Consider the following 23344-nt stretch of genomic DNA (forward strand, 5'->3'; position numbering starts at 1 on the left):
CAGGTTGGATGTGAAACATTTTTTATAAACTTTTTTTATTGGAATTTCCATTCTGATGGTTGTAAACATAATCATCCATTCCGACAAATATTCCCATTTTAGTGCAATGCGTTGAGTGTATATCAGCAAACGGCGCTTCAGACAATGCAAAAAAAAAAAAGTCTAATAAAATAAATAATATGCACAGCAAAGTAATGTTCTTTCGAGAGATGTGCAAAAGTTTTCGAACTTACATCCTGATGAGGTTCATGGCGCAAACAAGTGACGAGTTTTTGATGGCACGATGGAGAAACGGAAGGAATCAGATCCTGAGAGTGTGTGTTACCGTCTCGTGGGACTTTCCCGCTTTGTCAATGAGGAAGGAATCGCAGTTGTAGCGCAGGAAGCGGTAGAGCTCCTCTGCCCTGGCTCTGCTCATGCCGGCGCCACGCTCCAAGCGTTCCACTGAACTGCGTAGCCAATCACACAATTCAGAAACTAACTAGTGGCAAAATCCATTTTTTGCTATCTGTAATGCAGGAATCACTAGTGAAAAGGATTACTGGTAGGCTAAACTGGCGGCGTCCAAACTAAGGATCGCGGGCCATTTGTGGCCCGCTGTCCATCTTCAAATGGTCCACAAGATATTCCAAAAATTGACTTTGCTACAAATGATTAATTTTTGTTGGGTGCGGGCCAGGAAAATTGATATGGTCTGTCTTTGTATGACACTTAAAGACATAGCGATTAACTGGTCTCTACCGCCACCTACTGTCTTGAGGCGAAACACGTCAACAAAGAATTTTGTTTGCTGACATAGTTTGACCGCTAATCAACGGAATGTTGCAAAAATCGCAGGAAAATCAATGTCATAAATCCTATTAAAATGCATCTCAAATATTGTAATTACAATGGTTTTATATGGTCCAAATTTTGGACGATGGTTATTTTTGTACAAAAAATCTCGCACGTCCAGCTGCAATCACATTGGAATGTCAGAATCGTTGCATTTTGAAATTTTACATTTTGGAATCATCTGCTGGAAATTTCAGATCCCTAGTGTTTTTTTTTTCCCCCCACTTATTCTTTTATATCGTAGGTGTCAAACTCAAGGCCCGGGGGCCAGATCCGGCCCGCCACATCAATTTATGTGGCCCGCGAAATCCTGGGCAAACTTCAAATTTCTGGTTAAAATATTACATTTGCAAGTTGTCCTCAACATTTAAAAATTTGGGGGTAAGAATAACAAGCCTTTTTTGTTCCCAATATCTTTTTTGAGCAGTTTTTACCGGGCTCTTATTTCAAAAACTAGTTAGAAGTGTGGCAAACACATCTAAAATTGATTTTATAACAATTATACCGGCCCTCTGACAAAAATTATAATTACAATGCGGCCCCCGATAAATATGAGTTCGATACCCCTGTTTTGTATCATAAAAAACCAAAGGAATATCCATAATTTGTAACATAATGTCACAAGGGTTAAAAAAAAAAAGAAAAAGCGAGCTTACCTGTTGACTAGCTGGACGACAGATCCGAAGTGGAGGCTCATGTTGAGCGCGTGGACGTAGTTGACGGCGGGCAGGCTCAAGTAAAACTGCAGGGCCTGCTGCCCTTGTTGAGAACTCAGATCCGAAGGGGGCGGGGCTACGGCCTGCCCCTTGCGCCGTTCCAGTCGCGCCAGCTCGACCAGCAAGGTGGCGCTCTGCTCGGGGCCGTCGCTCCACAGTAGACGAACGCCGTTCTGTATCAGCGCGGCTAGCGTACTGTCGTAGCAGCGGGTCCGCTGGAATGAACGGGACGTCTCACCTGGGACACGCAGACATTATCGTAACGTTATACTTTTATGCGTTTTACTTACGAATCTTAAGTTTTAAGACCTCAAAACAGTAAAAAACAAGTTATGTGAGCGTTATCAAGGATAACAGACTAGAGAAAAGGCAAGAACAATCTTTTGCAAAAGAGGGAGAGAGCACCAAGTTCTTCCGATGATTTCGGTCTTTCCTCTTCATTTTATTACAACGATTATAAAGAAAGCGGTTACAAGTTTCACAGTATTACTACACATGGAATTGTTTTTGTTGTGCAAGCGATGTTTTTGTCAAATAACACATATATACACTAATATTCCATCACAAGGTCCAACATACGTTTTTAGGCCGACGCCGATTTTTTGCAGAAAAGGCGGCCATGTTTGTTATAGCTACGGACAATGGTAAATGTAGCACCTCCTGTTGTCCGTAATGGAAAAAAACGGCCTAAATCTTACATACTATCTCTTTATTGGGGGGGATCAGCTGGGATAGGCACCAGCAAGCCTGCAACCCTTGTGAGGATAAGTGGCTCTAAATAATGGAGGGATGTTTTTAACAAACTGACTTGAAGTGTTTTATGTGGTGACATCCATGTCAATTCTTTGCATAACTTTCATTTTACTGTAAATTTCAGATTATAAACCAAGCGTTGATCTCATCTGCTATTTTTTTTTTTAATATATAAAAAGCCACCCAATAGGGCAGCGTCCTGGTAATCGAAGAGACAAAAGACGCTATGTTCTTATTGCAGCTATTTTAATTGCCACCAGGGGGCACTAGCAACCGCACAAGGGAAATTTGAATTACTTGTCCAGCTTTAATGACAACAAAGCGCGCTCAGAAAATGAACGGCTGAATGACGTGACAGGATGAGGCATACCTGGCTTGGTTCTGTCCTTCTCCACAATCAAACAAACCCGTTCGAAGAGCTCCTGCACGCTCCTCACTTTCTCGGCCAGCCGCCTGCGGTTCTGCAGGGACGCCAGATCCGAATGGGCGTGCCTCTCCACGGCCATGCGGGCGCTGACCACAAAGTAGCTGTCGTCCAGCGAGCACACGTGGACGTTGGCGCCGTGGTGCCGGCGTAAGCTGGTCACGAGCTCCACGCTGCCGCTGAGGCAGCGGCCGTCCACCAGGATGCACACCGGACTCTCGGAGATGGACGGACTTGCTCCAACGGGATCTTGGGTGCTGGATGGAGGCTCCTGGATAATGAATGACTGTAAATTTAACTAATTGAGACCCTCCATATATTTTGATTTATTATGAGAAGTTTTGAATAGACAATAAAAGAGAATTATTTAACTCCTATTTTAGTCTTATGTGGTGAACCTATTTTACACTCGCATACTTGTCACAAACACGCGAGAAAAGTGCATAAAAACATGAATTGCGGAGCTGGAATGCGGTTTTGCTTTATGTCTGTACCTGAGGCTGTTTCTTGGACGCGTCACGTGACTCAGATGTTTTAAAATCCAGCTGGTCTGATAGGGCATGTTCATTTTCGATCCTCTGGCGACTCCTGCAGGAGGAAACAAGTATTACAAGAGTTGTTAGTGGAGGGGTTCTATATATTGAAGTCCCAAAAGGAGGTTAATTGTAAAATGATGAGGGATGAACAGTACTTGATACATCAAGTTTGCGGTATTGACTTGCATATAACCCGTGGGATTATGGGAAAAGGTTTTTAGCATCGCTTTGCTACCCAAATTGGAAAATGAATTAAAAATGTAGCATATATGTCAACGAATGTTTTCCATTTCTTCAGATGTTACCTCTCTTGTTGCTGTTCTTCCACAATCCCCCTGCCAGGCAACGGCGCCTTGAATGTGACGGCCGAAGAAGAGGAAGAGGAGGGCGCGTCTTGCGGCACGAGGTTGACGTCGGCCTCCTCCTCTTCCTCGCTTGAATCTACCAAGCGGAGAACACGGCCACACTTGTTCCTGGGCTTGCTCTGACATCCGTCCGCCCCTGCCAAAGCGGCGTTTTTTGCTCTGGCTTTGCGGAAGAACACACGGCGCCGAGTGGCGTATTGCTTCCTCCCGTCCACGTACGAGTCCTCGGGCATCAGCTCCACGGCTTCTTCCGAGCTGGCCTCCTCCTCCACTTCCTCCTCTTGGCTTCCCACCACAAAACTATCCTCTTTGTAGGTTTCGTCCTGCTCGGGCTCCTGTAAACAAAAGTGGAAGCCAAGTTGCTGTTTACCTGAACACGCAGGTCAAATTTAAGCAGTGTTTATATATATATTTTTTTGTTCAGGCATAATTTTTTCTTTTGTGATTCCACTGTGCAGGTGTGTAGTACCTGGGAGAAGACATCCATATTGTGAAGGTTTTTGTAGGACATTTTAAACCTTCCAGGGATTGCAGGGCTTCTGACAGACTTCAAGTATATCCCGCGCATCTCAGAGTCTGATGGAAAAGAGGAAACAGGAGAATCAGAGTTGATACAAAAGTATTAAGACAAGCTTCTTACTGGGAGTTAATCAGTGAATTAGAACAGGGTTAGCTGAATACATTGGGATACACTAGCGTGGAAAATGAGGACTAATTGGGGGGGTTGATGTGTGTGTTAAGTACTTATTTTATTCACTAGCAGTCATTCAAAAATTAATCATCTCCTTTGAGATTAATTAAGGTGAAAAAAATGATCATAATGTTCTCTACACACCCCGTCGTTATCATTATCCATCCCAAGGGCGGCCATTTTGCCACTTGCTGTCGACTGGAAATGACCTCACAGTTGCTCAGGTGAGGACCAATCATTGCTATCCTGTTTTCTGAGTCTAGTCATGTGATGCTCGCAAGCTGATTAATGATTGGTCAATCCCTGATCACCTGGTCATTTTACCAGGAAGTGGCAAAATTGCTACCTCCTGAGATGGATAAAAATGTACTTTTTAAAAATGTATTTAAGTGTATTTTTGCTGCTTAATTAATACTATGAATTACTATTACTACTATACTATGAATTAATTCTATGAACTATGAATTATGAAGAGAGGCTGCACAGAATTTTTGTTGTAAGTTATTCATTCATAAGCTATGGGCGATATGAGTTGAACTTCCATTTCCACTTCCTGAAGCTGATGTAACCTCATTCAGTAACCATAGCAATCTACCATTAAGTCCCTGCGACAGGTGCGCGTTGTCCACCACAAAGCCATCCAGGAGGCGGTTCTGCTCTTCGCCGTCGTCCTCGTCGGATGAAACCGCCGCCCCCTCCGACAGCGCCGCCTCCTCGTCCAGGAACTCGCGGCCCTTTTGACATTTCTTGCGCTAGGCGTAAAACACAAACAACCGGGGGAAAATGCCAAGCATGACACCGGTGTTAATCGCAAAGATGGCATTTAAAGAGGTAAAAGGTGCCATTTGACGCTTGCTTTTTGTTATGCAAACTCGACACCTTGTTGTTGATCTGATGGAGCGGCTTTATGGCTCTTCTGCAAGCGAGCGCGCGCTCCGTCTGGAAATCGTCGTCGTGGTCGGCTTCGGTTTCTTCAGACTGGGGACACAGGTGGCAAAGGGGTCAGCTGATGACTGGAAATGCGCTGCATACTAATAAAAAAATTAAAAAAATCTCACCGTGTTTAGTGCGGTCACGCGTTTCCTCCTCACAAGTGGCGAGTCCGCGTCAGAGTTTGACTAAAAGACAAAAAACACGTTTTAGACGCGTGTTATAAACGCCATGGAGAGAACTTATTCGCTCTGCTGTTAAGGGGTGAGAGAGAGAGAAAAAAAAACCTTCTAACGGCCAATACTTTCGACATGGTGGTTGCCATGACAACTGGATGTTCTTCATGAACTGCTTACCCTCAGATCTCGCCTTCACACTTTAAATCAGCGCTTCTCAATTATATTTTTCCACACCTGCAAATACAGGAAACTTTTGGCCCCCACTCGACGCCCCGACTATAAATAAGATTATCATCTATAAAAATGGTATAAGCATACCTAAACCTGTATCATTTTTAACATTAAGAAAAAAGCAATTTAATTCGACTTTCAACAACTGCTCATTATTTTTTTTACAGTGTTTATGCAGGTTACAGCTTAGTCCAAAACAGAAAAAAAATAACCAAGTGCATCACAGTGCCTGGATTTTTTTTTTATTTTTATTTTATTGCAATTACACTTCACATGATAAAAACAAAATCTTTTCCCTGGGGTCATCTGCACCTCCTAGGGGGGCCCGACACGCTATTTGAGAAGCATTGCCTTACATGAACATTTAATAATGATCAAAATAATATTGAACATTGAATATTTGATATGTGGTAGGGCTTCTATTGGGTCTACATGGGTTTTTAACCTCTTTGTAGGGACCGTTTGTCCTTGTGGGGCCATTTTGGTGGGCCCCTTTAGTCTAGAGCTCTTTTTTATGGTAATGACTTGGTTTTAGAATTTGGGTTTGAATTTTGGTTGAGGTTAAAGTACGGGAATTTGGCAGCTTGTGGCATTAACGAAAAACACATTTTGACATGCAACGCTATTTAAAAAGTAATAAAGATTTGTTTGTTTTATAGTAAACAGCGTCAGAAGTGAAAAAAACTAATATGCCTCAAATTAGCAGTTTTTTTAAAATAATTATTATAAGGCAACATGTAATTGCTTGCTTGATTTCTTTTTCTGTATATTAATCTAAAGTAAAAATCTATGTCTTTTTCTCTGTATGCGCCCCTCTGTGGTTACGCAATCACTTGTTGAGCTTCGAGTTAGGGGCAAGGAAATGCAATTTTGTCAATTGGATGTCCCCACAAGGGTAGCAAAACCTGTAAGTCTGTGCGCATGTTCTCACCACTGCCTCCGGTGATGCCAAAGGATCGACCTTGTTGGCATTTCTTCTCCTTTGTACAACGACCTCGTCATCGCTGTCAGTGGCGCATTCCGCTAAAAGAAAATGTCAAATACACAAACATTTGTACAGAAATATAATAGAAACATTCAAACTCAACGGCACGTTTCGTAGATCATATCCAAATAGATCATAGCCATCATTATTATTATTGATGGAATTATTTGGGAGACATGAAAACGTTGATTAAAATGGAATAGTTTGTAACGTTTGCTAATACGACAGCAAAAAAAATAAATAAATTGAATTGTACAGGTTATTTGTTTACTTTCATCAATGCTTTTTACATACAGTAAATAAAACTGAAATTTGAACGTGGGTGTGTAGATTTTTTTTTTTTTTTTAATATTCATAGTGGCAGTCCACAGGGTAGGGTCTGAATTTTTCCCTTGCAAGTCAAAGCAGAGGATTATAGCAGTGATTGCCAAACTTTTTTTTAATTAAATGTTTGCGATGTAATAATGACACGTTACATTGTTTTGCATATTTGCCCCAACTGGGAATTTTCCAAATGGGAGGTTAAAAAAAAATAGTTTTTTTCAGGGGGAATTTCTGTCTCATACTAATGCTGGCTTGCGTTACCATGGCGACCAGGGAAGGCAAAACGACTGCGCTCCGACAGAGTGTGTGGTCAGTCAGTGTTACCAAATTGGCTACTTTGCAGCTATACTTAGCCACTTTTCCAACCCCTCAAGTGCGTATCTGTTAACTCATTCAATGCCAGTGACGTATTTTCTCGTTTTTTTCTTAAATTGCGTCCGTTAAACCCCAGATACTTAAGTATTAAATTGATACTTAAGTCTGTTAAGGACATTAAATTCCTGATACTTTAGCATTAAATCAAAATGTACAAAAATGTACACAAATTACATTCAGTAAATCGTAAAATTGAAATCACAAAAGCTATTAATTTCAAGGGAAATACATGTCACAAAAAAAAAACGGAAACGAACTAAACTCATACAGGGCAGCGCTATATAACATGATAAAGATAAAAACTAATATTAGCTAGCATGTTATCCACACAGTAACAAATTGTTGGATCAACAAAAAAAAAAAACTCATTTTGGGCATATTATCATTCTTCAACTTTCTTACAAAGAAAGTAAGTGATAATTTCACAAACAAAACTTCACCGACTGCTCCCAAAACCAAACCATCCTCCTCACTACAAAATGTAATATCAACCGCGGCCAGAGGCGGCGCCAAAAAACAAAGATCAAACCAAACAAAATGAACAGTTAAACTAAATCAGTTCCAAAAATGGAAAGCGGTCCGGTACCAGTTGATCCACGGGCCGCTACCGGGCCTCGTACCTGTGGTTGGGGACCGCTGCTTTATATTACATTATAGTCTATGAATACTTTAGCTTTTTTAGCGTTCTACTCATTCCGCACGAATTCTAATACATTTTAAAAACGCAAATGTACAACTAGTCCTGTCAGCAGTTGATTAAATGCCAGTGGGCAGTATATAACAAAATACGATTACTTTTAAGCCTTATCCCAGTCGTCTTAGTCCTTAGTGACAGCTGGCACGCTCTGCATGTTAGAAACAACAAGCAAACAAAATATTGCTCAAGGGTTGAGGAAACAAGGGTATGGTGTGTATTTAAATGTAATAATGACGCCAGTGTTACTTGTATACAACTGCAGTCAATGGTTTGAGCATTTAAACGGAAAAAGTTCAAATAATCGGCAAACGTCGTCCATTTGGTTTATTATTTTTCACCGATGTTTGAAAGGTCATAATAGGTCTTATCGTATGTAAACAAACCTTGATGATGATCAGAAGTGGACGCAACGGCGCACTCGGCCCGGGTTTCCACTGGTGACTTTGTTCCACCTTCTGGTCGTCTTCGTTTCAGGCTGCTGAGCGAGAGGCGAACGTCGCGACGCCCGGCAGGGCCCGGAGACGCCAACGGAGACGGCGAAGGCCCCGGTTTGGACGTCAACGGCGACACGAGAGGTGTGGACAACTTGGACAGGGTGCGGTTTGAAGGTGCAGCGGGCCTGTGAAAACTATAAGGTGTGGATGAAAGGAATGCATGTGGTGAGAGCTTCTGCTTTGGAGGCCGCGGGGCGGTGGTGTTCAAAGACACGGTGTCCTCTTCCTCCGAGTCCTCCAGGGAATAGCCGAGGTCAAAATTGACAGCAAAGTCCAAGTTGTCAAACAACTCTGGACTTTTTGACACCGTAGGAGAGCCACTCCCTTTTTGCCGTGCGCTATCAGGTGATGGTTCTATTCCGGCGTCACAAGTCTCAAAGTGAGCCAACGTGTGCGTGGAGCTTGTTGGGATGTCCTCCAAATCGGGGGGAATCTTGGGCTTGTTGTCATCTTCAGGAATGCGAAAATCCGGGATGTCCATCTGCAGAAAGACTTCGTCGTCGCTAAACAGGTCCATGCTGTCGTCCATCGGGTTGGCTTCACAAACATCTCCCAACGTCGCCTTTTCACACGGACCGTCATTGGGCTCGAGTTTTTCGGCTTCTTCGTTTGCGGCGTCGTCGTCAAAAACCTCATCCCAGGTTGCACTGCTTACAGAAAGACGTTCCTGATGGGATTGCTCCTCATTTACTGGAGGAACATCTAACGTTGCTTTGGGGCAGTCGTTAGAACGGATCCCCATGATGTCGTCATCATCATCTACATCCAAGGTAAAACTGACTTGGAACGGCTGAGGAGGATCAAGAAGAAGATGGCACGTTGAGTCTACTGCGACTGTGTCTAACTCCACGAGAGGCGGCGGAGATCGGGAAAGGAGCTCTGGAGGAACATCTAACGTTGCTTTGGGGCAGTCGTTAGAACGGATCCCCATGATGTCGTCATCATCATCTACATCCAAGGTAAAACTGACTTGGAACGGCTGAGGAGGATCAAGAAGAAGATGGCACGTTGAGTCTACTGCGAATGTGTCTAACCCCACGAGAGGCGGCGGAGATCGGGAAAGGAGCTCGGCCACGTTGGACAAGATGGCTTTTAGGTTCTCGTCACTTCCCCGGGCGTCAAACAAAGGAGGACGAGAATCCCACTGGGGCAGATAGAACATGGCCTGAAGTTCAACATCTTCTTCACTGTCCCTTTTGATCGCCGCCTCCTCGATTTTAGGAGAATTTGATTTGAGGACATCTTCATCGATAGAGACGGGTTCCTCAACGTGAGGCCTCAAACCAGGCACTAACCATTGCTCGATAGATTGGGAGCAGGTGTTTTTCTTGATCTTTTTCCGACGGGTGTCTGCATCAGTTTTATTGAGATAAGACGATAGCTCCTTCTCGTATGCGCAGTCCTCCTGCGGAGAATCACACGCGGACGAAATTAACCTCTGGACTTTTTGGCCACGCTGACAAGCTTTATTGATAAACGCCGTATTTACAGCACATAGCTATCTAACCAGGAAGTCGTCAAATCCACGCACAATTTCTCACAAAGGGTGAGAAAGCCTTCCTTTACGCATGATCGACATTTCCTGTTTTTCGTTGGGTTGGATTTCATAAGTCTCGACGGTGAACGCGCACACATTTATTGCCAAAAATCTGTCAGGCTCGCAAACCTGGAATTAATCCGTCGGGAGTGGCACCCTCCCCCGAGGCAGCAGGGCGCCAATGAATCAACAAACACTGGGAGGAAGCTGCCCGTCGTGAGGACGGAGAGGAATGAAAAGTGGGCGTGGAAAAGGGATTGAGGAGCGGTATCAGGTGCGATAAGATTGGAAATTAGCGTCGTCAGGTGGAGACGAGCAGATGGAAGTCAACGGTGCCTCACTTCCTGTTTAGAAACTCAATGATCACAAGCTTAACCAAAACCACTGAGAGCAAAGTGCCGGTGTGTATTTGCGCAAATTACAACTATAAAAAAAGGCATTTAAATTCGTGTTAAACTAACGATTCAAGCCCATTCACTGCCATTGACGATTTTATACGTCAAATAAACATTTAAACTGCACTATGAGATGGAAGTAGTTTTTTTTTTTTCATGAGCATTTGCAACTTTCATCAAATTTAAGACCCCTTTTACTAAATGTGACGAGTGGGCAATATGGACTCAATATTATCACAATATTTCTCATGCCATTGAATAATCTTTTCATAATACAGCATTTTACGTAGCATTTTATGTAGCATTTTACGCCTACAAGTTATATGCAATAAACTGATTTTTTTTCCAGCTTGTTAAAAAAAAAAAAAAAACATTATAAAGGCGGATTTAAGAATTAAGTGTCACTTTTAAGGTTAATCAGGGCCTACATTTTTGGAAAATCTGTTTTAAGACTTTTATAAGGATCCAAAGATCGTGACTAATATTGTGTCTCGTAGTCCACATCTTTTTTCAAGCAATATCATTAGGGCACTCACAAATATTTTTAGAATCGATTACTGCATCGATAAATAAGATATTTTACTGTTCATTAAACTATATTTGTGTTTATTTTGTATTTTATGTGATTTAAAAAAAAATGCTATATTATTACTCGCTTTAAACTGATTCAGTCACTGGTTGGCTCATTGTTTTCCCACAGTGAAATCAAATGTTTTATTTTGATTATGCACAAAAGACAAAAAACTTTCAAGAGGACTTCAGGAAATCAGAATAAATAATGTTGAGAGGTTGAATTTAATGTTTAGAGGATTTCAAATTAAACAAAGGCTCCAAATTGTTACTCGATTGTTAAAATTGTTGCTCGATTTGATCCCGGATTAATTATTAATGAATCAACTAATTTTGACAGCTTTGTTTATCCTTACAATTTCAACTTTGTTCTTTTAAAAACTATTCTGTACAAGTACAATATAACTTTAAGTCTGTGTAGAATTTAATTGCATATTAAGTGACACACAAGAGCCAGCATATAGAGCTGCATCAAAAATGCATATTTGTAATGCATATTATTATGTGTAACAATTTCTCCGATATTGTCTTTGCCATTTTAGGTGAATTATTGATGCAGCTCTCGAATTTCAACTCACACAATTGTAAAACGTCCATTAGGTAACGATACAGCACTGCATATATAGCATAAAAACTTTTGAACAGAATTCTGTGACAGAAAGACAAATCGATTGTATTTTCTGTTGTTGTTCCCTCATTAGTTTATAGAACGGCGTAATCAAGAGTAATTGTTGAAAAGCTATTGTTCAAACGTCTTTTGTAATGCCCATCCTTCAGCATATTACTGTAACTATCGTCACAAGTTTGAATCTCCACCCATTGAGGCACATTTGCATCCACAAAAAAAAACCACGATGCAAAATGCAGTTTCTGATGCTTGTGTAACATTAAAGTATGTCTGGAATTATTAGAGCAACCACATACCACACCGGACTTACCACACCTTTATCATGGCCCGCGTGGCACCACTGTCGCATTTCTACCACTTGCGATCTAAATGCATCTTTGGAAGCCTTTTTTTTTCAGTTGGGATGTTGTATGGCTGATTTATGAAAATTAAGATGAACAAAATGGAAGCGATGGACAATATCTCAGTACAACCTACAAAGGAATTGAAAAAAGACCATTTAAAGAAAAAAAAAAGGCAATAATATATATGTGCCACCAATCGTCTAAACATTGTGTGCGTATAATTGTTGTATTTTTCAAAAATTACACTAAAATCCACTATATGTCAGTTGTTATTGACTGAAAATGACATCAAAGTTGCTGAGGGGTTTATCTGGGTTTGCTCAAAGTTTTTCTGGCTCCGGCCTTCCTGTGTGAAGTTTGCATGTTCTCCCCATGCCCACGTGTGTTTTCTCTGGGTATTTCAGTTTCCTCCCACATTCCCCAAAACATGCATGGTAGGTATATTGAATGCTCCAAATTGCCCTTAGGTGTGTTTGTGAGTGTGAATGCTTGTTTGTCTATAAACAGCTCAGGCAGCTGGGATAGGCTCCAGCACGCCCACGAACCTCGAGAGGACAACCAGCTAAGAAAATTGATGGATGGATTATTTAGTGTTTTAATTGTGTTTTTTGCCTTACTTTAGTCCATGTAAAGAATTTTATATGCAGCCAGTGTTTCATAAATACAGGTAATAATTTTGTTTAATGACATTTAAAAAAAATGTCTGATTTTCCCTGGGTAATGTTCATTACGTACGTATTTATTGTTAAGGTTATTACTATTACTTTTCTGAAATTAACAGCGGTACAAACAATTTTGTCCATGCAAGTTTGAGAAGCTGCAATTACAACTCAATTAGCTCAATTCACATAATAACAATATCACAATACAATTAAATGCTACTGACAGAAAAAAGAAAAAATAGTTTTTTTTCTTTCTTCATCTCAAAGTAGCTTGATAAATTTGAGATTTGTTTTTCGGGCTCCTGGTCTTTTTCATTCCCATCTAGGTCAACACAGCCTGACCCAGATCCAGCTTCCTGGCTTTATGTAACGCTTCGAAGGATTGCGTAATCACAGGCGAGGAGGCCCGTCTGTCTGCACGGCCTTCGTCTCGTCACAAAGAGCAGCGTGACAGCGAGCTGCGGAAAACACAGCGTGCGCTTTGATTCTTGGCCCGGCCGGACAGAAAATGTCTTCAAATGAGTTCGGAAAACAAGCTCCGCGGGCTTTCAGAAAGTCAAGGAGCAAAGTGTGTCGGCGGGACTTAAAAGGGCAAAAATAAGAAAGTTGAAGCATTTTGTCCAATCGCTGGTGTTTCTGGAGCAATAGGTCAAAAAGGCCTCTGCCGATTCCAGCCGCGGTAGAAAGCCACGATTATGCTAAAGTTAGACTCTAAGATGTACAAAATGGAACGGAAATGTGTGCAGACAAAGAAGTGAAACTGTGAGCCTTTAGCAGTGTAAAGAAATGCTTACGAGTAATCACAAATCATCACGAACCGTAATATTTATACAGTGAATATTCTGGAAATTGCCATTTGGTTTATATGACAATGACCTAGTTTTTCCTCGCTTTTTTCTTCTAGTAAACATTGTCAAACCAGTGATTTCCCCACAACTGTGCCATGACGTGCGCTGCAGAAAACTATTGAATTACAATTAACTGTAATTAGTCTGAACATTATGAATTGGCTACAAAAGTATCTCTGTTTATTCATCATTGCCATTTTTAAACTTGAAAACAACATTTGTCGGCGCGTGTGCTTGTCGGGGATTTGATTTCTTTAGCAGCTAATAATCATTTGTTTGCAGTGCATCAAAAAGAAGATGGAAATTTTCCAACAATAGAATTGTTTCGATTCAATCGGAAAATTGGATGCGCATCCATGATAATATTTGTGTATTTAAGGCAGCATTACCAACATATTTTGAGGGACACGTACTCCACCACCCCAAAAAAAAAAAACCTGAAAAAGGTGTGAAGGATGCTTTACAATTCTATGATTTTTCTTTAAAACACAAGCAAGCAAGTATATATTGCTTATATTTTGTTTTGTTTTTCTTTAAACTGAAAATGTGGTAAGGCAAAGATTTTTGGGTGACCTCGGGCTTGGATCCCACTAAACGAGATCCTCGTCTGTACTGGACAAAGACCAAATCCCGTCCAAATACTCAAATCAAAAAAGCAAATTGTGGTAAACTGACCATTTTCCAAACAGTCACTTGAGGATCGTTAATGCTTTTTTAATTCTGTGACAAGAACAGTCCATTTTCAAATTATAATCAAATTAATTGGAATGTGGGGCAACTTACTGTTAAATCGTTTTATAGGAGCAATTTTCTACCCACCTCATTTCTGAGTGTTCTCAGGGGAAATGACTTTGTGTTCGACTTGCTATTTTCAATTTTTGGTAGTCAATTTATTTCGGTTACAATTGTTTTGTTTCATGGAGCGCGTTATTAGAAACTAACTACCTGCCAGGCAAAGAAAAGTCAGCCATGCAAACAGCCTTGACCCAAATTTGATATCAGAAGATTTGTCCTACCAAGCAGGATTTTTTTCAATAGTCAGACGTCCGATTGTGCCGTCTTTATTAGTTCAGCTTGGGTTCTACGTCTAACGTTTAGCCAAGGTAATAGCAATTATGCACATCTGAAAAAAAGCAGAATTAGGACCAGTAGATTACCCAGATCAAGGTAGGGGCACAGTTTTCAGAAAATTTACGACCGTGAAACTTTAATGTTCAAATCATGCCAGAAATTAATGTGAGCCGGCGCATCAGCCCCTGCTCCCGCTTTTGTTTTGACAGGTGGGCCCCCTTGCTTCCATCCCTTGTTTAGCCAAGACTCACGGTGGGAAAACAAAAGGTGGAATTTACCATAATCGCTGACCCAATTTCGGGGATTTGGACCGACGCAGCAGTCTTATCGATGGAGCAACGGCGGCAAACGTCAGGTGGTGAGTAACAAAGCAGATGTGATTAAATTACCGATGCGGAATGTATGGATCGGTCCAATACGTGTTGTGAGCGTTTAAAAGAAAACAATTTCAAGCCCGTTGGGAGTTTAAGATCATTTAAGATACCGAATCATATGACGAATTTTTATTAGCTTTGACGTCCCATCTGATGTGCTTGCTGTGAAGCAAAAAAAAAAAAATATCTGGCAGAGCAAAGCAACTAATTGTCCAAAAAGAGAAGCAGTTGAATGGAAATAATGAGGATGCAAAGTGAGGATCTAAATGAATCATTGCTTTCGGTGAAATAATGACGTAGAAAACCAAATGGACTTGTTTTTCCATGCCAAGTATTTGCCTTCTAGGTCAAAAGAATGACTGTAGTTACTTAACCCAAATTAAAATCGTACGTTCCAATGAAACTCAGCTGACCCCCTTGCAAAAGAAAAAAAAAAAAAAAAAGATAGCGTTTCATAAAAAAAATACTACTGCACCCCCACCCTCACACCCCAGCTTGTGCAAGCTTATTTTGTAAGAGACATTTGATTCTTGACGCTTCACTGTGACATGCGCAAATTACAAAACAGGCACCGACGCCTCACCTCGTTTTCCTCCAGCATGTTGTCGATGAGCTGCATCACCTTGGTGAAATGCTGGCAGCGTAACGAGTGATCGACGATATAGGTCGGAAGCGTCCGATGTTGCCAATGCCTCCATTCCGAAAGAGAAAGCTCTCTGACGGCGGCTTCATCTCTAGGAGTGTCCTCCTATTAAAGATAAAATCATTTTAATTAGTTAACAGCCTCTCAACAAAACTGAAGTTACAGAAGAAATACGAAAATCACTGTTTCACATTGAAATGAACAAATAAAACACATTCAAAAGATCGTATATAAATAAAGTATATGAAATGTGTTTTATCCCCTTGCCCAGTGATCTTCTAACTGTAATTTGGAGGTTGAACAGTCTCTTTTTGGGCACAAACTGAATTTTTATTTTTCAAGACATAGAGCGCGCTTGTGCACAAAGAGCACTGCTCACTAACTAAACTCTCACCGCAAAACGTAGCGCTGCCGCTACCCCTCTCGGCCGCCCGTTCTCACATTGCATTTCAACTGGGCTTTTTCCCTCTTTTTCTTTTCAACCTTGAGAGGATACAGCAAAAACAAAATGAAATGAAATAAATAGATAAAGAAACTGACTTGAGCTGGTCCATCATGTGGTAGGGAAATGAAGCATGATGATAGCCTCAAGGTTGGGTGAGCTTCATCTTCAGCCAGCTTCATGGTGGACGCCCAAAGAGCATACTCTGCGCTGTTCAAAAAGCCTCCTGACGCAGCGCCCTCCTGACCAACTGAGCAAAAAAAAAAAAAAAAAAAACACACTCAACCCAAACGTTCTAACATTTTTAGAAATCTCTCAAACGATCACTCACTGAGGTTCTGCGGGTGGATGAGCGAGGCCCGACCCTGGGTGTGCGACCGCCGCCCCCTTGAAGATCGTCGGCTGCTTTCCCGGTGGTCAAACTGGCCGGAGGTGATGTGCATTTTATGCAGCGTGGGCGTTATGCCGTCGGGTAGCATGCGGGGACTGTTGGGGTACATGTGGAAGCCGCTTTTGTTGCCCATGATGGACTTCAACAGGTTGCGTTTGTTACTCTGGCTCTGGTTGTAGGTCTAAGGAGAAGTTGACATTTGAGGTCAGGTGAAGTGTACGATCATCACCAAATTGAAGATCTCATAAGACAACTCAAGTAATAAGTTGTTTTTGCATTTTTGCACTATATGAAAAAGTGATTGTTTAATCTTGAAACAACTATGATCAACCTCATTTTACAGGGTTACAAAAATACTGTCATTTCAATGGTAGTCATAAGAAAAACAGCAGGAAAAAAATAGCAGTTTAAAATGGAGTTTCAAAACTCAATCCATTACAGGAACAAAAAAAATCTTATTGTCACTTAAAAACTGCAGTTCAGATCCACTTGGGTGCTATCTGTGTGACATTAAAATGTGTTTGGTGGTAAGTGGAACATGCATAAATTATTGGCATAATAAAAACATATCAAAAGATTTGCCATAAATACCTGAACTTGAACACCATCCGTGTTCCACCGAGTTTATGATTGTGTTTATATGCCCAAAAAATAAACAAGTCAAATGAAATACTTTTTCGTGTTCTCTAACCGGTGCACACATTATGCAAAAAGCATAATGAAGTTGGTAGAGCCCTAAAATATGGCTAAGTGGATTATTTTTGAGATGATGCATGAAAAAATATATATTTAAATTATCATTACTATAATGCATAGCAAAAATATTACAAAACTAAAGATTTGGGGCTAGAGTTTTTTATTTTTATTTTTTTATGTACGATGGTGGTGCCAGACATAAGGGCAAACTCGCAGAAAGTAAAAAAATGAAAGATGTAATGGAGGTGAAAAACAAATATTCCAAATATAAATGCAAACAAATCAAAAGAAAACTGCAAAAAAAACAAAAAAACAAATTCAATTCGACATGAACTGATATACACACCCGTTCTTCTCGTCCCTCGGCCAGGATAACCACGATGCGTCCTTGCCGCTTGCGCCCAGTGCGGCCCATACGCTGTACCAGGCGGATGGGATTCTTTTGCGCGTCGAAGCAGACGATGAGGTCAACTTCGCCGATATCCAGCCCTTCCTCCCCGACGCAGGTCGACACAAGCGTGTTGAAGCCGCCCTGGCGAAATCTGTTCACCACCTATTCATACAACACCAACAAAATTCAGTTTAGTTCTCACGTAAATTTAACAAAGTTGATATACAGTGTCCATAATAATTGGCACCCCTGGTTCAGTGGTGTTAAAGTCTTAAATAACGCTCATAGTGAAAAATTCTAGACAGGATTCACCAGAAAGAATCAAGCTCCTCCTACGGCCGTCTCCGTCCCCAGACCTAAACCCCATTAAAACCCTGTGGAGATTGTTCGAAGAGGACTGCTCCAAGATCCTTCTTTCTATATTCTCTCATCTTGTGAAACATGATCTGTGATGATAAGATGCAGTTTTGTTGGCAAAAGGGGGTTGCACAAAGTACTGCACTTTGACGTGAAAGGACGTCACTGGGAACATAAGTTGACCATCTGCGGCCTAGTACCAGTTTGTGGTTCAATTGGCACTGGGCCGCATGGGCAACAGAAATAATGAACTCCAGTATGTCCATTGTATGTATTATCCAAGTTTAAAAGATTTTATTTTGAAAACAATTTTATTTTGGCCGGATTCTGTGTGATTCATTTCAGGCACTTGAGCGCCAACATTTCACTCACGAAGAGGTAAAATGAATAAGAAACAAACAGCTTTGGAAAGGGGAAAAGGCACAGGATGCACAGTCAAAGACAGGTGACGAGCCGACGACTTCGAAGAAAAAAAAAGCTTCAAACAGGCAATACCAGGAGTGCTACTTGAAATAGTGATTTCTTACGGTGAAGACTTTGAGTGCTACTTCCCAGCCAAAAAGGACCCATAAACTGATATGGAATGGATTCTCGACCTATTTTTTACCAAAGCACATGAGCCCGCAAATGGCGGCAGCCTTAAAAGTATGTTCGAGACATCCCATCTGTGTGAAGAGAGAAAAACAAGCTGAGGGCTCCCATTAGTTTGGCGTTGGGGGGTTCCAATATTAGAGGACGGTGTCCACATTTCCAGCGAAATACATTAATATAGCAAAGCAAAAGAAAAAACAAATCCATTTATGTCATAGCAATTCTTGGTCAACTTACAAAAAGTTTTAATAGACTATGAAGATAACATTATCTTAAGACCATTTCCACAAATGTCATGTTTATAATGCTAACAGGCCCAAGGGTGCATTATCAAGTGTTATCTTTCATTATTCACTTTTTATATTGCTGTCCAATGAAATACGTGTCCCAATCCTAACTGAGTTTTTTAAGTTTACCCAATCAACAAAGAACACAAAGAAGTCATTGTTGGGTTGTTTTTTTTTCTTCTTAATTTTGCTTCATAACAACACATGCTTTTCATTGGAAGCAGATGATGTGTTGAGATGTGATCAGGATGAAGGCAAAGAAAAAGCCTCTACCTCCAGTTGCTCTTTCTGAGTGAAACCTTTGACCCCTTTCCCCGCCGACGCTTGCCCCATGAAGGTCATGACCCTGATCAGCGGGCCGTGGCGGTCCAACATGGCGGCGATCTCTTGAACGCTGTCTCGGAATGAGGAAAAGATCATCACTCGCGTGCTCACTTCCTGTGCGCCTGAACCTGGAGGGCAATTTTGATGGGATTAAACACCATTTCAAGCAATTGTAACGTAAGCGTGTTTGTATTACCTTTACTGTCGGATGCGCGCTCTACCAACAGTCGGAAGTGATGCAGCACCACACCCTCTAGTTTTTGCAGCTTGGGGTGACCATAAATGAAGGGTTCATCTGAACCTATGGGTGTGAATTACGAGATGTAATCTATATATATATATATATATATATATATATATATATATATATATATATATATATATATAAAAGTAGTCAATACCAGGTAGCTTCCCAAACTTTTCCTCCATCTCATGATAAAGGTCCATGAAGATAGGAGTCCTCTGCAGCTCATTTCTGGCACGAGACATGTCTGGAAAAAAAAATGGAGATGGCGAAGGATTTACACAATTACTCGAATTTTAATCGAGATCACAATTATTGGCTGCCACGATTAATTATGCTGATCCTCGGCGATATTAACGTTTGGAAAGCCGGCTATCTTATATGTCAAATCAAGCACTTTGTCATCCTACCACCAGGGGGCGATGTTTCCCACATGTTCACATGGCAAAAGCTTCTGCTTTTCTCACCCTAATATATAATTTACCAGTGTGAAATAGTGCGGAGTTTCTCACCTGTTTCTTAATGTATACCCTGTCATTTGAGGCTCATTTGGAAAAACCCATCAAAAAACTGAAATAAATTTGGTTTGAAAATGACATTTTGACTCTGAATTAAAATTAGCTTCAAAGTAAATAATGTGCTTGATTGTAAGTAGGCTTCACTTTCTTCATTTGTTTGCACTCAGCTGCTTTGCCCCGTGTGCCACATTTTTGCCATGTCTTGGGTGAATGTGTTTTAATTAGTTTATTTATTTATTTTAGATTATTATTTGTAAGAATCAAACCTTGAAGCCTTATTTATATACTGCTTGTTTAAAATCAGTGCAATAAAGTCATATTTTACCAAACATGATGAATAACCGTGATTTCAATATTGACGAAAATAATGGTGATTATTATTTTGGCCATAATCGTGCAGCCCTACAAAGGATAAGTAAAAAAATAAATAAAACAGTTTTATATAAACAAACCTCTGGAGCCATCCATGATCCCCTGGACATAATAAAAGAGCGACCTGAGTCCCATCTGCATGAGTAGCTCGTAGCCATGATACAAGCTAATGCAAAGGGCAAAGTCTCCCTCCAACATTCCCTGCTGTGGTCCCTGCGGGCACAACATGCGAGACAACATGCAAAAAAACCACAGTGAGAATCGAAAAACGACTGTGGGACTTTGAAATACGGTTGAAATCGCCAAGTCAGATAACTTTAGCTAAAATTTTGAAAAAAATATCACTTACTGTAAATGTTATATTTAATAACCAGTTTTTCACACCAGCTGTCAGCACACCTCACTTGACCTCATTTTCAGCCAGCATCAAAAGATTAAATCAACACGTGTTTAAGCCAATGTTTCCGTGATGCCGGTCAGAGATAATTGCTAGTAGCCGGCAATGATTGATTGACTAAAGATTTTTTTTTGCAGTAGACTATCATGACATTATAAATCAATTCTCACTCAATTCATCACTGAACATTTTTAGTACAAGAAAGCCGCATCCAACCTATTTTTGCACCACAAATCAGTTTCACGGAAGGACATATTTTAAAAAAAACAGCATGGGAACAAAATTCAAATTATGTCAAGTTTTTAACGAAAAGAGGTTAAAAAAAAAAAATGGCTGGCGCTAACTGAATTCCCCAAATATGGGACATATATGTAAGTAGGATGCACTTAGTTTTAGGGTGAAATTTTCTATATAAGCGTGTATAGGACACACCAAGAGTTTGGCAAAAATGAAAAAAACTATAGCAAAACGGAATAAATGCCATCTTTTGTCAAATGCTTCTAATTTTCTTGTGTTCATATTCGTGAGTTACATATTTGTTGCGGGTTGAGTTGAGTGTATTTCAGATTCCCCGCATTGTGAGTGGTCAGTGAACGCGGCGCCAGTGCAACGTTTAATGCGCTCTAAGCAGTTGTTTTTCTTTTTCCTCACGACGCAGATCGAGTTCATTTTGCCATAAATGCCCAAAGTTGAACACCATCCATGTTGCACCAAGTTTATGATTGTGTGCATATGCCAAAAAAACACAATTATAAACGAGTCAAATGGAATACCTTTCCGTGTTCTCTAACCGGGGCACTTGGCTGCATACCTTGCTACTCTTAATTGACACATCATAACCGTGACGCGAGCCTATTCATTTTACAAATATTCCTGTGTGCGAACGAGGATGGACTCGGACGTTGGTTCAGTCTGCTCGCTTCTTCTATAGAAAATAATGCTGTAACAACCTCAGCTAACACGAGCTGCTGCAAGCTGTAACAGGCGCAGGCTAGCAGCCAACTAACGTCACCCTCTAGCTGGTCCGTTACGGTAATTATTGTATGTAGGAATACAGGCCGATATAAAAATGCACAATCTGTGCGTCAATACACGCCTTGTGCGGCGGAACAATTTACCTTGAAAAATCAAATCTCTAAGTTACCCTTTATAACACGCACTCATACTTTTGGCGTTTATATTTGGTGGGGGTCTTATATTTGGGGAATTACGGTAAGTACTCAAGTAATCAATTGGTAATTAAGTACTAAAATAATTGATTACTTCAGGTAATTAAGTATTAAAATAAACACTTATTTTGGGGAAATAAATGCCACATTTTTTTTAGGGAATTAGTACTAGAGTAAATGATGACTTAAGGGCCTAAAGTAATTGAGTACTTGAGTATTGAGTATTCATGGGAAACAACTGTACCTTGATGTTGGCTGGGGGATTTTTTCGAAACTGGTCCCTAGCAAGGATGAGCTGATACTTGGAGAGACTTTGTAGATCCTTGTGTGCCATCACTCGATGGTGGATCAGACGAGACATGAACTTCTCCAGCACCTGGCAGCGGACACGTACAACACGTACCATGTAGGTCATCGTAATTGGCCATTTCCCGCCGATGCTTTTTTTACCGACGAGCAGACACGAAGCAGAGAAGTGATTCCACACATGCTTGATCACGCTCACACAAATGCGCTTCTGTGATTGACTAAACCAATCCGCGCCAACCGAAAGGACATCAATTGACATTGCACAAGTAATAGGGCAGAATGTTTTTTTTTTCCTCTCGCTGCCCTTGTTTTGAAATAAAAGAAACGCCAAGATGTGATCAATTTTTCACACAGATGATTCCAGGCTGTCTATTCACCCTGGCAACATCAGACAGCCATTAAAATTTCAATTTCGCTAATGGTGAGCTGTCGCCCCAGAAACAAGTAACACCATACTGGGTAACACAATACAAATGCGGCACAGCATTCTACTGGCTCAAACAAGTGTTATTACTAACTCGTATATGATGGTAGAAAATAATAGAAAATAAACTAAAAGGATCCGGTCAAAATGCAGCCATCTGCTCTAATATTTATGTATATATTCTAATTGTCTTTATTGAAATTAAAAGTGCATCCAATGGTGACTGCGGCTTAACTTTACCACCCGCAATAAGCAGATGCAAAAACACAAACACGATTGTTTTAAAAACCTCAATACAGGATTTTTAAAAATTCGTTTTTAAGATTGGATATGGAATAAACACAAGTTGAACTTTTTGGGTCATGATTTCTAAAGGTTTTGGCACAAACTCATCACCAAAGGAACAATTCCTGGAGTGAAGCATGGTGGTGGCTTACTTGGTTGACACTGAGGCCTCGAACAAGATGGAGACACTTTGAAATTGCTGTCAGTGTTAGCGCAGAGAAAAATAAAAGTAATTTTGAAGGGAAGAAAAAAAAAATCAAGAAAAGCCTACTAGAACAGCTTAACTTCATTTGGGTTTAATCCTTTATTTGTTGAGTGTGATTGGTTAAAATCTATACACAGCATTTTACATCTTCCCCTCTTAAAAAAATAAATAAATACATTTCTTAGTCAGATTAACAGTAAAAATCATTTTAAATGGTATATACCTGACATTTGGACTGGGGTGTGCAGACTTTCGATATCAACTATAGCAAGTGATCCCTACAGCCTGGCAGTTTCCCAGAAATGGCTGATAGTGATCGTGTTTTGCTTTGGATAG

The 23344-nt window shown here is 40.6% G+C and overlaps 1 protein-coding gene across 1 annotated transcript in view; it reads right to left on the reverse strand.

Annotated features, from left to right (window-relative positions):
• Positions 1-23344, reverse strand: part of fancm (FA complementation group M) — a 41491-nt gene continuing 18147 nt past the window's right edge. Inside the window, exons 5-24 of the mRNA XM_088433065.1 lie at positions 22030-22161; positions 20300-20432; positions 19487-19576; positions 19282-19386; positions 19035-19213; positions 17482-17688; positions 16380-16620; positions 16147-16298; positions 15547-15711; positions 8424-9939; positions 6591-6682; positions 5378-5437; positions 5199-5297; positions 4915-5071; positions 4098-4204; positions 3569-3963; positions 3222-3315; positions 2674-2998; positions 1491-1788; positions 1-449 (exon numbers count right to left, since the gene is read on the reverse strand). Of these exons, the coding sequence (XP_088289191.1) occupies positions 302-449; positions 1491-1788; positions 2674-2998; positions 3222-3315; positions 3569-3963; positions 4098-4204; positions 4915-5071; positions 5199-5297; positions 5378-5437; positions 6591-6682; positions 8424-9939; positions 15547-15711; positions 16147-16298; positions 16380-16620; positions 17482-17688; positions 19035-19213; positions 19282-19386; positions 19487-19576; positions 20300-20432; positions 22030-22161 (4695 nt within the window). The 3' untranslated portion in view covers positions 1-301. The remainder of the gene's footprint in view (positions 450-1490; positions 1789-2673; positions 2999-3221; positions 3316-3568; positions 3964-4097; positions 4205-4914; positions 5072-5198; positions 5298-5377; positions 5438-6590; positions 6683-8423; positions 9940-15546; positions 15712-16146; positions 16299-16379; positions 16621-17481; positions 17689-19034; positions 19214-19281; positions 19387-19486; positions 19577-20299; positions 20433-22029; positions 22162-23344) is intronic.

This window comes from Hippichthys cyanospilos, chromosome 14 (genome assembly GCF_059441005.1).
Source record: "Hippichthys cyanospilos isolate Australia breed blue-spotted pipefish chromosome 14, RoL_Hcya_1.0, whole genome shotgun sequence".
In the NCBI taxonomy this organism is placed as follows: Eukaryota; Metazoa; Chordata; class Actinopteri; order Syngnathiformes; family Syngnathidae; genus Hippichthys; species Hippichthys cyanospilos.